Source organism: Nicotiana sylvestris, chromosome 8 (assembly GCF_000393655.2).
Source record: "Nicotiana sylvestris chromosome 8, ASM39365v2, whole genome shotgun sequence".
In the NCBI taxonomy this organism is placed as follows: Eukaryota; Viridiplantae; Streptophyta; class Magnoliopsida; order Solanales; family Solanaceae; genus Nicotiana; species Nicotiana sylvestris.
The window spans coordinates 114,052,603-114,067,434 of record NC_091064.1 but is presented as its reverse complement, the minus strand read 5'-3'; the positions used below and the strand labels follow the sequence as shown (position 1 = coordinate 114,067,434).

At 33.5% G+C, this 14,832-nt stretch overlaps 1 protein-coding gene across 1 annotated transcript; it reads left to right on the top strand.

The window, feature by feature from the left end:
• Positions 1 to 11,501: 11,501 nt before the first annotated feature.
• LOC138875549 (uncharacterized) lies at positions 11,502 to 11,978 on the top strand. The gene has a single exon (XM_070154385.1). It carries the CDS (start codon positions 11,502 to 11,504, stop codon positions 11,976 to 11,978), a length of 477 nt encoding a protein of 158 aa, XP_070010486.1.
• The last annotated feature ends 2,854 nt before the right edge of the window (positions 11,979 to 14,832 follow it).

Below are 14,832 nucleotides of genomic sequence, written 5' to 3'. Positions count from 1 at the left end.
ACATAAAAAGGATATATATATATATATATATATATATATATATATATATATATATATATATATATATATATATATAAACGATATATTCGAAAAATACGCAATCCAATTTGATTGCTAAACTGTCCGCAAAAAGAAAAGAGTATATTGTCCATGATTCTACATGACTTTCATTTCAGTTTCCACCTCCTAACCCCTTCTTCCCAAGAAGGGTCAGCTTATTGAATGCAGAGAAATGATATATAGAACAAGATGAAATAAATCATAAAAAAAATTACGTACTAAGTTTCTTTTGACTTCTAAGCTTTATATGTTTAGCAGCTTCTTTTAAGATGTAATTCATTTTTGGGAAAGGTTACAAAACCGTACTTAAAGAAAGGGATGTTAATGATGGTTTCTCAAACAAAACTTAAACATATTGGTTAAAAAATTTTGATACTAGAACATCAAACCACTTTGTTTTTTATTTGTAACCTCGAATTAATGAGTTTAGAAGTAGTTTAATTTTGAAAAAAATTCAAAAATGTAAAACTCTATACCAAAAACGATCGAAATAACTAGAGTTAAGGGTTGTATATAATTTTGGATCAAAGGGAGAGGGGAAAAATGCTGGTTAGATAATGAGGGAAGGAAGTGGGGTGATGTGGAGAAGAATGACATATATCATATATGCAATTAAGCAAATACAAAACTGAGATTAAAGATTTGAAGACATGAGTAGAACCCACAAAACCACGCGTGACCCAGGTGTTTTCATTCTTTGCTTAGTTGAGATCTCACTTCAACTCTTAAGAATAATAAACAATGTCCAAAGATTAGAAAGCACGAGGGATACTTTAAAACAAATTAAAAAAAGAAAGATGGGATGGTATTTAATTAATTGATCACTTGTTGTTTAAAATGGGATATGTCTTTTAGAGGCTATAATTAAACAAGAATGTTCAAGTAAATATAAGTTGAGTTGATAATCTTGAAAAAAATGAGGCATAGAACCCTTCACTCTACCATTTTTTGTAAATCATTTATTGCTAAATAAAAATGTAGAAGATTTGTAATATGCGAGTATATAAAGGCATTAAAAATGATTTATAAAGATCTTAAGTTACTTTTCTATCTTATTATAATTGGATGATCTTTCAATGATAAGCTTAAGACATGTAGGAGATATGAAATGAGGGTTTAGTTGGTAGTATTTTGTTATAATAATTTGTTATGAGAAGAACACAGGTGGGGGGAGGGGGGGGTATAATGGGCAAAGTTAATTAAATCCAGCTCTTAAAAGCTATTGCAAGTGGAAGAAAATATGATACTTTGGTATCATTGTGTGTCTTAAAAAAACTAAAATTCTGCCGTCTGCCCAATGCTTAGAAAGCACGCATACAAAGGAATTTCGTTCTCACGTAAGCATGAGACCAGTGCCAATAAAAACCAAGAAAACTTTTATCTTGCTTCCACCAATCATTAGGCTTAGTTTTTTTTTTTTTTTTTTTTGGCTTCTTTTCTTGTTTTCTTTCTTCACATACTATGTGTGCTACTATTTTTTATTTAGCCAAATAAATATGCAGTCCCTTAAATTAAATAAATTAAAGATTATACCTATTAAATAATCAAACTATCGATCCAACTGTGCCTATTAGACACACAACTATCAATTTTCCATAAAAACACAGTTCGTAATTCCCACATGGTGACATAAAAAAAAAGTAAATCACAAAATGACACGTGGCAATTAATACCAAAAAAAAGTTCACCATATACAGTAGACAACTATTTTTCTCCACATTGTCTTCTTCGTTCACCCACCACTGCACCCATCACTGTTCACCATCTTATTCATTTATCGGCTGCTACCACCACAATTCTAACCATCTTCTTTATTTACTACCACCTTAAGACCATAACCACTACCTTACTTCACCAAAAGATATTATTTTGATAAATTCTTGATTGGCCACTAAAATCAATGTGGACAAACTCATGAAAAATCTGTTCTTGAAATCAAAATAAGGACTACTAAGGGAAAAAAATTAGTCTAGTTCTTTGGCCATACATGGCATAGGTTGATTGAATTTGGTTGCAAAGCTAATTAAAGAACTTGTATAGTAATTTTAAATCTTATTCTTAAGAGTTACGTCTGATTTATTGCACGTATTTTATCGGTGTGACGAAATAGAAAAGAGAAAAGAGAAGGAAGAGGAATAGAGCTGATGGGACTTGAAGAAGTTGAAGAGAGAGAGGCTCTGGCGAAAAATATGCAGTTTTGGCGTCTAGAGAGAGAAACAGTCTTTCATGGCTGCGCCGGCCGGCGGCCAGCCGTCTTCTCCGTCTGGTCAGCCTTCCCCCCCCCCCCAATCGCCCAACCCCCCACGACCACAAATCACAATTCCCAACCTTTAGATTACTCTAAAATTCTGAAACCAAGCACGATCAATGCTGTCATGCACGAACGTAAGTCTACAGTTGATCACATACCATTGAGAAGAGCAGCAATTGTGAATGGGCAACCAGCTGTGAAGTTTACGGAGGCAGAAGTGGATAGAATGAATGTTATCGAAGGTCTCCAATATGTTGTGTTGCAAAGTTTGCGTATGGATGGCCAGAACTTAATGAGATTCGTCGCATTGTTCCATCTCAATGAGGAATAAAGGGAGAATGCAGCATTGGATACTTGAGGGATAGGCATGTTCTTATACGCATGACGCCGTGGCAAGATTTTGTTGATTTCACGTCAAAGGGAGCGCAGTATGTTAAAGATAAGTTTGGTCAAGAATATTAGTTGCATCCACTCATATATGATGTTAAGTTCAAAGCTGGAGAAGACACTACTAGAAATCCGGAAAAAAGCGACCACAAAAAGCGACCAAAGTTGATCGCTTATTAGCCAAAAAGCGACCAAATAGCGACCAAAATGGACTGGACGATATTAAGCTGGTCCCTTTACCTTAGAGACCAAAGTTGGTCGCTAATTAGCGACCAACTTTGGTCTCTAAGGTAAAAGGATCAAATATTCTGGTAAAGAAAGTAGCGACCAACTATATTATTTTAATAATATAAATTTGGCGACCAACGTTGGTCTCTAAATGTAAATTATATTTTTTTTATTTATTATTAATCATAAAAAGCGACCAACTTTGGTTTGCAAAAAATATTATATTTTAAAAATCTGGAAAATAGAGACCAAAGTTGGTCGCTTTATTATTAATTTTTACAATTTTTTTTTAAAATAAGCAACCAAAATTGGTCGCCAACTGCAAGAATTAATTTTTTTAAAATAATAAGTGACCAAATTTGGTCGCAATATTTCCAGAAATTATTTTTTTTAAATGGAATGGCGAACAAAGTTGGTCGCTTTTTTGAGAAATCCGGGTTAAGTAGCGACCAAGGCTGGTCGCTATTGCCCAGAAAATTATTTTTTTTAAGTGAAAAGCGACTAACTGGAGACCAAAGTTGGTCGCTTTTCTTGGTATATTTTTGGCAGAAACTGCCTGTTTTGGCAGCTACACCACCTTCCAGCTTACCAAAAATCCTAAACAGGCATTTTATGCCAACAACAACAACAATTAAAAGCAACAAAGTATAAAGTTCAATAGAACTAACACATTAAGCTAACAAAACTAAGTTAACGCTTATTACAATCCCATTCGAAAACTGGTTCTATTGTCTAGTTCAAAGTATATAAAGTACTCAAGGAGTGTTTTTTCAGCATCCTCGTCCGAAAGTTGGATTGTTTTGCCCGACTCATTAGGTGGCTGACTGCGTATGAATTCTCCCACATTAGCTGTGAAGCGAACCTATAAGAAAAATTAGATTGAATTAGTATTTCAAAATTTATATATAAGTAAATCAAAATACTTAATTAAAAGGAAAAAAGCTTACATGTATAGTCCCTCGACCCACCTTTCTGAATCAGTCTCTTTCTTCTTCTTTACAATACGAGTTTTATTGAATAACTCATCTTGCTTCATTGGCATCATAAAGTTGTCTGGTGGCTTTGGTGATTATCCTCGTAGTACTATTACTCGGGATGAACTTGGATACAGAGAATAACTTGGATACCGTACCTGACAGGATGTGTCTTTGATCAATTGTTGTTCTCATTAGCGACAATGATGATGAGAAGGCAATGGCATGTGTTTCAAATAGTGATGGTGTAGGTAGGAATTTAATATTTCCTAAGTAGATAAAAGAGGTTATAGAGGAATTCTCTACTTCATTTTCCAAGAGGAAAAGAAGTTTAATTGAGAGTGACAAGGTTGATGGTGATGGAATGTTTTTCGTTGGTCGTGGCAGTTCCCATAGAACGGGGATCATAAGACTCTATGATGACAAAGACGAAAGGAAATTTTATTCTCAACTTTCTTCCAAGTCTTATCCATACAAGCTTAATGGGATTGGTTATATTTCTTCGGATTCAGACAATGATTTGACTGACAAAAGTATGAAAATGCTAATAAAAAGAATTAAAGGTAAAACGTTTTTCTTGGTAGAGAAGGATGCTGAACTCTGCATGAACGTGAAGCATCCTACTCTTCCAAGAAAAATATTTTACCTTTAATTATTTTTATTAGCATTTCCATACTTTTGTCACTCAAATCATTTCTGAATCCGAATAAATATCACTAATTCCATTAAGCTTTTACGGATCAGACTTGAAAGAAAATTGAGAATAAAACTTCTTTTCGTCTTTGTCATCAGAGAGTCTTATGATCCCCGTTTTATGGGAACTGCCACGACCAATGGTAATACATTCCATCACCAACAACCTTGTCACTCTCAATTAAACTTCTTTTCCTCTTGGAAAATGAAGTAGAGAATTCCTTTATAACCTCTTTTATCTACTTAGGAAATGCTTCCTACCTACACCATCACTATTTGATACACATGCCATTGCCTTCTCATCATCATTGTCGCTAATGAGAAGAACAATTAAAGGCACACTCTGTCGGGTACCGTGTCTTAGTTATTCTCGGTGGAAGTTCCATTGCATGTCTAATAAAGTCATCAACCCCTTCTACAAAATCCTCCCGCAATCTAAAATTCCAATACATAAACCACAATTTCAATTCATATCCTAAAGGTTCAACTCATATCCACAAAAGTTCAAGTCATATCCTAAAATTTCAATTTATAAGCTAAAATTCCAATACACAAACCAAAATTTCAATTCATATCCTAAAGGTACAACTCATATCCACAAAAGTTCAAGTCATATCCTAAAATTTCAATTTATAAACTAAAATTCCAATACATAAACCACAATTTCAATTCATATCCTAAAGTTCAACTCATATCCACAAAAGTTCAAGTCATATCCTAAAATTTCAATTTATAAACTAAAATTCCAATACACAAACCAAAATTTCAATTCATATCCTAAAGGTTCAATTCATATCCACAAAAGTTCAAGTCATATCCTAAAATTTCAATTTATAAACTAAAATTCCAATACATAAACCAAATTTCAATTCATATCCTAAAGGTTCAACTCATATCCACAAAAGTTCAAGTCAAATCCTAAAATTTCAATTTATAAACTAAAATTCCAATACCTAAAGCAAAATTTCAATTCATATCCTAAAGGTTCAACTCATATCCACAAAAGTTCAAGGCATATCCTAAAATTTCAATTTATAAACTAAAATTCCAATACATAAACCAAAATTTCAATTCATATCCTAAAGGTTCAACTCATATCCACAAAATTTCAAGTCAAATCCTAAAATTTCGGTTTATAAACTAAAATTCCAATACATAAACAAAAATTTCAATTCATATCCTAAAGGTTCAACTCATATCCACAAAAGTTTAAGTCATATCCTAAAATTTCAATTTATAAACTAAAATTCCAATACATAAACCAAAATTTCAAAATTCATATCCTAAAGGTTGAACTCATATCCACAAAAGTTCAAGTCATATCCTAAAATTTCAATTTATAAACTAAAATTCCAATACACAAACCAAAGGTTCAATTCATATCCTAAAGGTTCAATTCATATCCACAAAAGTTCAAGTCATATCCTAAAATTTTAATTTATAAACTAAAATTCCAATACATAAACCAAATTTCAATTCATATCCTAAAGGTTTCAACTTATATCCACAAAAGTTCAAGTCAAATCCTAAAATTTCAATTTATAAACTAAAATTCCAATACATAAACCAAAATTTCAATTCATATCCTAAAGGTTCAACTCATATCCACAAAAGTTCAAGTCATATCCTAAAATTTCAATTTATAAACTAAAATTCCAATACATAAACCAAAATTTCAATTCATATCCTAAAGGTTCAACTCATATCCACAAAAGTTCAAGTCAAATCCTAAAATTTCAATTTATAAACTAAAATTCCAATACATAAACCAAAATTTCAATTCATATCCTAAAGGTTCAACTCATATCCACAAAAGTTCAAGTCATATCCTAAAATTTCAATTTATAAACTAAAATTCCAATACATAAACCAAAATTTCAATTCATATCCTAAAGGTTCAACTCATATCCACAAAAGTTCAAGTCATATCCTAAAATTTCAATTTATAAACTAAAATTCCAATACATAAACCAAAATTTCAATTCATATCCTAAAGGTTCAACTCATATCCACAAAAGTTCAAGTCATATCCTAAAATTTCAATTTATAAACTAAAATTCCAATACATAAACCAAAATTTCAATTCATATCCTAAAGGTTCAACTCATATCCACAAAAGTTCAAGTCAAATCCTAAAATTTCAATTTATAAACTAAAATTCCAATACATAAACCAAAATTTCAATTCATATCCTAAAGGTTCAACTCATATCCACAAAAGTTCAAGTCATATCCTAAAATTTCAATTTATAAACTAAAATTCCAATACATAAACCAAAATTTCAATTCATATCCTAAAGGTTCAATTCATATCCTAAAGGTTCAATTTATAAACTAAAATTCCAATACACAAACCAAAATTTCAATTCATATCCTAAAGGTTCAATTCATATCCACAAAATTTCAAGTCATATCCTAAAATTTCAATTTATAAACTAAAATTCCAATACATAAACCAAATTTCAATTCATATCCTAAAGGTTCAACTCATATCCACAAAAGTTCAAGTCAAATCCTAAAATTTCAATTTATAAACTAAAATTCCAATACATAAACTAAAATTTCAATTCATATCCTAAAGGTTCAACTCATATTCACAAAAGTTCAAGTCATATCCTAAAATTTCAATTTATAAACTAAAATTCCAATACATAAACCAAAATTTGAATTCATATCCTAAAGGTTCAACTCATATCCACAAAAGTTCAAGTCAAATCCTAAAATTTCAATTTATAAGCTAAAATTCAAATACATAAACCAAAATTTCAATTCATATCCTAAAGGTTCAACTCATATCCACAAAAGTTCAAGTCAAATCCTAAAATTTCAATTTATAAACTAAAATTTCAATACATAAACCAAAATTTCAATTCATATCCTAAAGGTTCAACTCATATCCACAAAAATTCAAGTCATATCCTAAAATTTCAATTTATAAACTAAAATTCCAATACATAAACCCAAATTTCAATTCATATCCTAAAGGTTCAACTCATATCCACAAAAGTTCAAGTCAAATCCTATAATCTCAATTTATAAACTAAAATTCTAATACATAAACCAAAATTTCAATTCATATCTTAAAGGTTCAACTCATATCCACAAAAGTTCAAGTCATATCCTAAAATTTCAATTTATAAACTAAGATTCCAATACATAATCCTAAAGGTGCAACTCTTAGGGTTTCTTCTGTTCAAACAATTTCTTCCCCAAATTAGTAGGTACAACTAAATATTTTGGACTAAGTATTTATATAATGCACTAAGTATTAATGCATTAGCTAATATTATATCGAATATAGCTTATATATATATATATATTAATTGATATAAGTCGAGACGTTTTAATTTATTGTTAATATATATATATATATATATATATATATATATATATATATATATATATATGCATATGAGTAGGTTATAAGTCGATGAACCAATTTACAAGTGTATCAATACCTAAAAGAACTCGTCCATGTGTTCCGAGCGCTTCATGTTCTTATATATATATATATATAGCTTATGTACTATATACTATATTATACTATATATATCGAATATACCTTGATATATAATACACTTAGTATATATATACTATACTATACTATGCACTAAGTATTAGTGCATTAGCTAATATTATATCGAATATATATATATATATATATATATATACATATGAGTGGGTTATAAGTCGATAAATCAATTTACAAGTGTATCAATACCTAAAAGAATCTGTCCCTGTATTCCGAGCGCTTCATACTCTTATATACTATATTATATTATACTATATATATCGAATATACCTTGATGTATAATAAACTACACTATATATATAGTATAGTGTATTATATAATACACTTAGTATATATATACTATGCACTAAGTATTAGTGCATTAGCTAATATTATATCGAATATAGCTTATATATATATATATATATATATATATATATATATATATATATATATATATATATATATATACACATATATTAATTGATATAAGTTGAGACGTTTTAATTCATTGTTAATATATATATATATATATATATATATATATATATATGCATATGAGTGGGTTATAAGTTGATAAATCAATTTACAAGTGTATCAATACCTAAAAGAACTCGTCCTTGTGTTCCGAGCGCTTCATGTTCTTATATATATATATATATATATATATATAGAGAGAGAGAGAGAGAGAGAGAGAGAGAGAGCTTATATACTATATACTATATTATACTATATATATCGAATATGCCTTGATGTATAATAAACTATACTATATATATATATAGTATAGTGTATTATATAATACACTTAGTATATATATACTATACTATACTATGCACTAAGTATTAGTGCATTAGCTAATATTATATCGAATATAGCTAAATTTCGCTAAATTTGAATTATATTTTTTTATATTTTATAATTTTTTAAATAAAAATATAATTATTAAAATTTTATAACTGGGTCCCATTTTTGGCGACCAAAGTTGGTCGCTATCTGCTTACCCCTTAATTGGCGACCAACTTTGGTCGCTAATTTTAAATTATATTTATTTATATTTTATAATACTTTTAAATAATATTATAATTATTATAATTTTATAAGTGGGTCCCCTGTAGCGACCAACGTTGGTCGCTAATCTCAGTATACCTTTAACCAAGCAAGTCTGACCAGTCCGGTCAATATTTTGACGAAATTAGCGACCAAGTAGCGACCAACCTTGGTCGCTAATCTATATCAAATAATTATTTTATTATTTTCGCCAATTTAGCGACCAACTTTGGTCGCTTTTCTTTACAGACCAACTTTGGTCGCTAAAGTTTGGTCGTTTTTTTCCGGAATTCTAGTAGTGAGAGACTCCAATGGCTATGGCATGGATTTCTTTCCCAGGTTTGCTACCTACGTATTTTGTGAAGGAATGCCTGTTCTCACTTGCTTCAGCTGTTGGGAAACCAATTCATCTTGATATTGCCACTGTTAATAAAACTCGATCTAGTTGTGCTAGGGTCAAAGTGCTTGTGGATTTATTAGCTGATCATCCAAAGAAGGTAAGGATGGATATCATAAATGAATAATCTGGAGAGACACGGATTGAATGGGTTAATATCAAATATGACATGTTGCCTAAGTATTGTAAGGAGTGTAAGTTACAAGGACATGATCATTTTGAATGTTGGAGGTTGCATCCAGAGTTGTATGTGGAAAGGGAGAATTCCAATCAAGCTGTAAATGCTAATGTACAGACCAATGCTAGTGCCCAGCCTTTGATGATCTTATCGAGTGGAAAAGTGGTGGGTGATTTACATGGGAATACAAAGGAACAATGGAAGGAAGTTAGGGACAATAGAGTTAGGAATGGGGTGAATCCAAATGCAGATCAAGGCAAAACTGGAAAAGAAATAGTATTAGTTCAGCAGAGTGGTGATCAGTTAGCTAATGGTGTCAACAAGGATGGGAATACAGGGCAAAAAACAGGTGAACAAAGGGGTGTTGAAGAGCAGTTAAGCCCGGTGGGCAATGAGACAAGCAAGCAGGTACAAGTAGCTAATAAATTTGCAGTCCTAGAGGTTATTGATGAGGAAGATGAGCCTGGCAATCAGCTGGCACTGGTTGAAGCTAGTGCTACTCCTAAAGCTCCAGGTAATGGGAACCAAGATGAAAGGCAAAAACATACAGGAAATTTGAACCCTGCAGCTCCAGCTTTTACTCCAAATTCATCTGGGATTGGCTCTGCTAATGATCGAGTGAATACATCTCCTAAAGGTAAGGCCAAGGAAATACATAAAACTAAAGAATCCACAGCACAATGGGTAGAAAGAACATTCAATACAAAGACAGGTGAGGGATCAGTGGGAATTAATATATCATACCAGGACATTCCCTCTCAGGACACAATGGTAGATAAGGAATTGGCTAAATCTCCTGCATTACCAGATGGAACAAAATTTCCCACTTTGCAGGAAAGAGTGCAATGGAGAGGAGGAAGATTGTGGTCTGATCAAAGGGAAGAAGACTCAGAAGCAGATGAGGTACCGGAAGGGGCAAAAGTTGATGAGGAACCAGTTGTAGAAGAACAAGAAGAGGAAGAGCAAAGTGTAAATGATCACCCCACTGCCATAACAGACAAATCCAATGCTACCAATTTGGATAAGGGTAATGAGGTGCCAATTGATCAGGAAATAGCTAATTACACTCAAGTGGCTAATAGCAATGATAGACTAGTCATGGGGAGTCAGCTGGAAGAGGTGTTGAGGCAGTAGATCCAAGAGGAACTGAGGAGGTTAATATTTCTATGCAGATGATAGAGGCTTCTCCTAATAAAGCACAAATGACTACTGTTCCATTGAAATCATCACAGCTGAAGTTGCTAAAGAGAGGAGGAGAGCATGCTGTGATACCAAAGTTTGAAAATGTAGGTAATATGACCACTATGGGAGAAACTGATGCAAGGGATCCATATGATGAGAATGACAATTCAGGCAGAGACATGGACCAGGAATCAACTACTCAGAACTTTTTAAGTGTGGCAAGGCAAGGATACTTATCACCTAGGCACATTGAGAAGGTCAAGTCTGCAGCAAAAGGTAGAAAAAAGCAGCAGAAAGACACCAGCACTGTTCCTGTTGTTGGGGTCCAAACAAGGAGAACGTTGACTAAATCCAGGAACCAGTGATGAATGCACTTATATGGAATATTAGATCTGTAAAAACACAACAATCTTTTGAACGATTGATCAAAATGCACAGGAAAAACCATTATGAATTCATTGGTTTGATGGAACCTAAACAACAAGCAAAAAAATTGGAGAGGTACAGGAGGAAAATTGGCTTGCACAGGCAATCTCAAATGTATCAAATAAGATATGGGCATTTATAGATGAAGTTTTTGAGGTGACTATAATGTACAATATGGTTCAGCAGCTGACTCTTCGATTATTTCATACAGAATCTCATGTTGAGTTTGTGTTAACACTGGTTTATGCTAAGTGTGACTCAATTGAGAGAATTGAATTATGGGATTCTATGTATGATATGGCTACTGATATGACTGTTCCATGGTTAGTAGGAGGAGACTTTAATGTCATTTGGGATGAAGAGGAAAAATTTGGAGGTCTTCCTGTATCTCTCAATGAGATAGATAATTTTAGACACTGTGTAACCACATGCAACTTGTCAGATCTTGGATTCAAAGGAAGTATATTCACCTGGTGGAATGGAAGAGCAGAAGATGACTGCATATTCAAGAGATTGGATAGATGCTTGGCTAATACAAAATTCCAAGAAGCTTTTCCAGGATTAGAGGTAACACACCTGTCCAAGACAAGGTCAGATCACAGTCCAATGCAATTAAGTGTGACATGGAAGCCCCTCCAATAAGGAAACCCTTCAGATTTCTGAACTTCTGGGTGGAGCATGATTCTTTTAAAGAAGCTGTGAAGCAGAATTGGAGTGCAGACTTCCATGCCAACCCTTTCACATTATTCAATCACAAACTAAAGAAGGTGAAAAAGGCTTTGTCCGTTTGGAGCAAAGCAACTTTTGGTGACATCTTTCAAAAGATAGCTAGCCTAGAATAAGTCGTAATGGTGCATGAAACAGAATTTGAAGCAAACCCCACAGTTATGAACAGAGAGAGACTCCAAAAAGTGCAGGCAGAATTGATCAAAGTACTAGCATTGGAAGAAAAGTTCTGGAAGTAGAAATCTGGAATGAATTGGTTCAAGGATGGAGATAGGAACACAAAACTCTTTCATGCTCAAGTTAGAGGTAGAAGAAAGAGGCTGCAGCTAAATAGAATACAGAATAATGAGGGAAACTGGATTGAACAAGATGAGGAGATTGCAATGGAAGCAGTCAAGTTTTATGAAGATCAGTTCAAGGAAACTGCACCTCCAACTTCCTTTGAGATCATAAACCATGTCCCAACATTGCTTGATGAAGAGCAGAACTCATTATTGATATCACAGCCAACAAAGGAGGAGGTTAAAAGGGTAGTGTTTGGTCTAAATGGAGATAGTGCAGGGGGTCCAGATGGTTTTACTGGTAAATTTTACCAAAGCAGCTGGGATATAATAGGGGATGATCTGTATGATATGGTGAGAGCTTTCTTCAATGGACATGAGTTGCCTGAGTGTGTGACTCATACCAATATTGTTTTACTACCAAAGAAAAAGAAAGTGGCTACATTCTCTGATCTGAGGCCTATAAGTCTCAGTAATTTCAGCAACAAGGTAGTGTCAAGGGTGATTCATGAGAGAATTGTGGAGTTGCTGCCAACGTTGATCTCTGAGGAACAAGCAGGATTTATGAAAGGAAGGAGCATTGTGGAGAACATCCTTCTCACTCAGGAAATCATAACTGACATCAGACTTAGAACCAAGGCTGGGCCAAATGTGGTCATAAAGTTGGATATGACCAAAGCCTATGACAGATTATCCTGGTTATTTTTTACTAAGGTTCTCAGAAAGATGGGATTTTCAGAAAGGTTTATTGGCATGGTGTTTGGAATTGTCTCAAATAACTGGTACTCAGTTCTTATCAATGGACAAGCTTATGGATTTTTCAAGTCATCAAGGGGAGTAAAACAAGGAGATCCTCTATCTCCTACCTTGTTCATTCTAGCTGCAGAAGCAATAACTAGGGGACTTAATGCACTGCATTAAAACCTATATTTCTGTGGATATGGTATGCCTAAATGGAGTCCAAAGATTAACCACCTAGCATATGCTGATGACACAATCATATTCTCCTCATCTGATGCTACTTCTCTTCAGTTGATCATGGAAGTTCTGACTGCATATGAGGCATCATCAGGTCAGTTAGTGAATAAATCCAAATCTGTAGTTTATCTTCATCACTTAACTGACTTGGAAGTGGCTCAAAAAGTGGAAAGGATCACTGGGATTAAAAGACAGGAGTTCTCTATTATGTATTTAGGATGTCCCATCTTCTATTCCAGAAGGAAATTGGACTACTATCAAGGGCTAATTACCAAGATAATGGACAAGTTGCAATCATGGAAAGGGAAGTTATTGTCCATAGGTGGCAGAGCTGTTTTGATATCTCATGTGTTGCAGAGCATGCCAATGCATCTGCTGTCAGCTGTCAATCCTCCAAACTCTGTTATCAACAAGATGCACAAAATTTTTGCACAGTTCTTTTGGAGCAGTTCTATAGGGGGTACAAACAGGCACTGGGCTTCTTGGAGTACTTTGTGCATGCCAGTAGAAGAAGGAGGGATTGGTTTTAGATCTCTTCATGATGTTTCGAAGGCATTGTTCTCCAAACTGTGGTGGAATTACAGAACAAAGCCTAGTCTTTGGAGCTCATTTATGAGTCAAAAGTATTGCAAGAAATTAAATTCAGTCATTGTGCCATGGAGAAGAGGATCACATATTTGGAGAAAAATGATAAGAGTGTAGGGAGCTTATTGAGCATCATATAGGGTGGCATCCAAAGATGGGATCATCTCTATTTTGGTTTGACAACTGGACAGGATTGGATGCCCTATACTTCATTGTTCCACAAGACTTTGGGATTGATGAAACAGTCCATAATGTAATTGATGTTGTGGAGGATGGATCATGGAATGTGAATAGGTTGTTTCAGGTATTACCAGAAGATATAGCTGTACACATTGTGGAAAAGATCAAACCACCAATAGTTCAAAATGTGCTTGATGAACCATACTGGATGTTGGAAACAAGAGGTTTCTTTAGTGTCAAGACTGCCTGGGATTATTTGAGGAGAAGAGATGAGCCTAGGAATGCATACAGGAAGATATGGGTAAAGGGTTTACCTTTTAAAATATCTTTCTTCATGTGGAAGTTGTGGAAAGGGAAGCTGACATTAGATGACTTTATGAGGAGAATAGGATATTTGATGGCATCAAGGTGTTGGTGTTGCTCAGAACCAAGTGAAGAAACTTTGCAGCACTTGTTTTTCAACTCAAAAACTGCAAGAATAGTCTGGAGCCATTTTCTCACAAGGGCTGGGATCAGAGTGCAAGGTTTAACTCTACATCAGGCAATTATCAAGTGTTGGACTGCAGAGGTATGCCATAGACTAAAACCTATCATGCAGGCACTTCCTTCATGTATTGTTTGGGAGCTTTGGAAGAGGAGGAATAGTATGAAATATGGGGATGCAGTATCTACAGGCAGAGTGATATACCAAGTTTCTGCAACAATGCAAGCTTTAGTGAAGGTGAGAAAACCAGGCATAAGCAATG

Bases quoted from the DNA above. Each gene is read 5' to 3' on its own strand.
- LOC138875549 (XM_070154385.1), top strand. From the start codon at position 11,502: ATGTACAATATGGTTCAGCAGCTGACTCTTCGATTATTTCATACAGAA.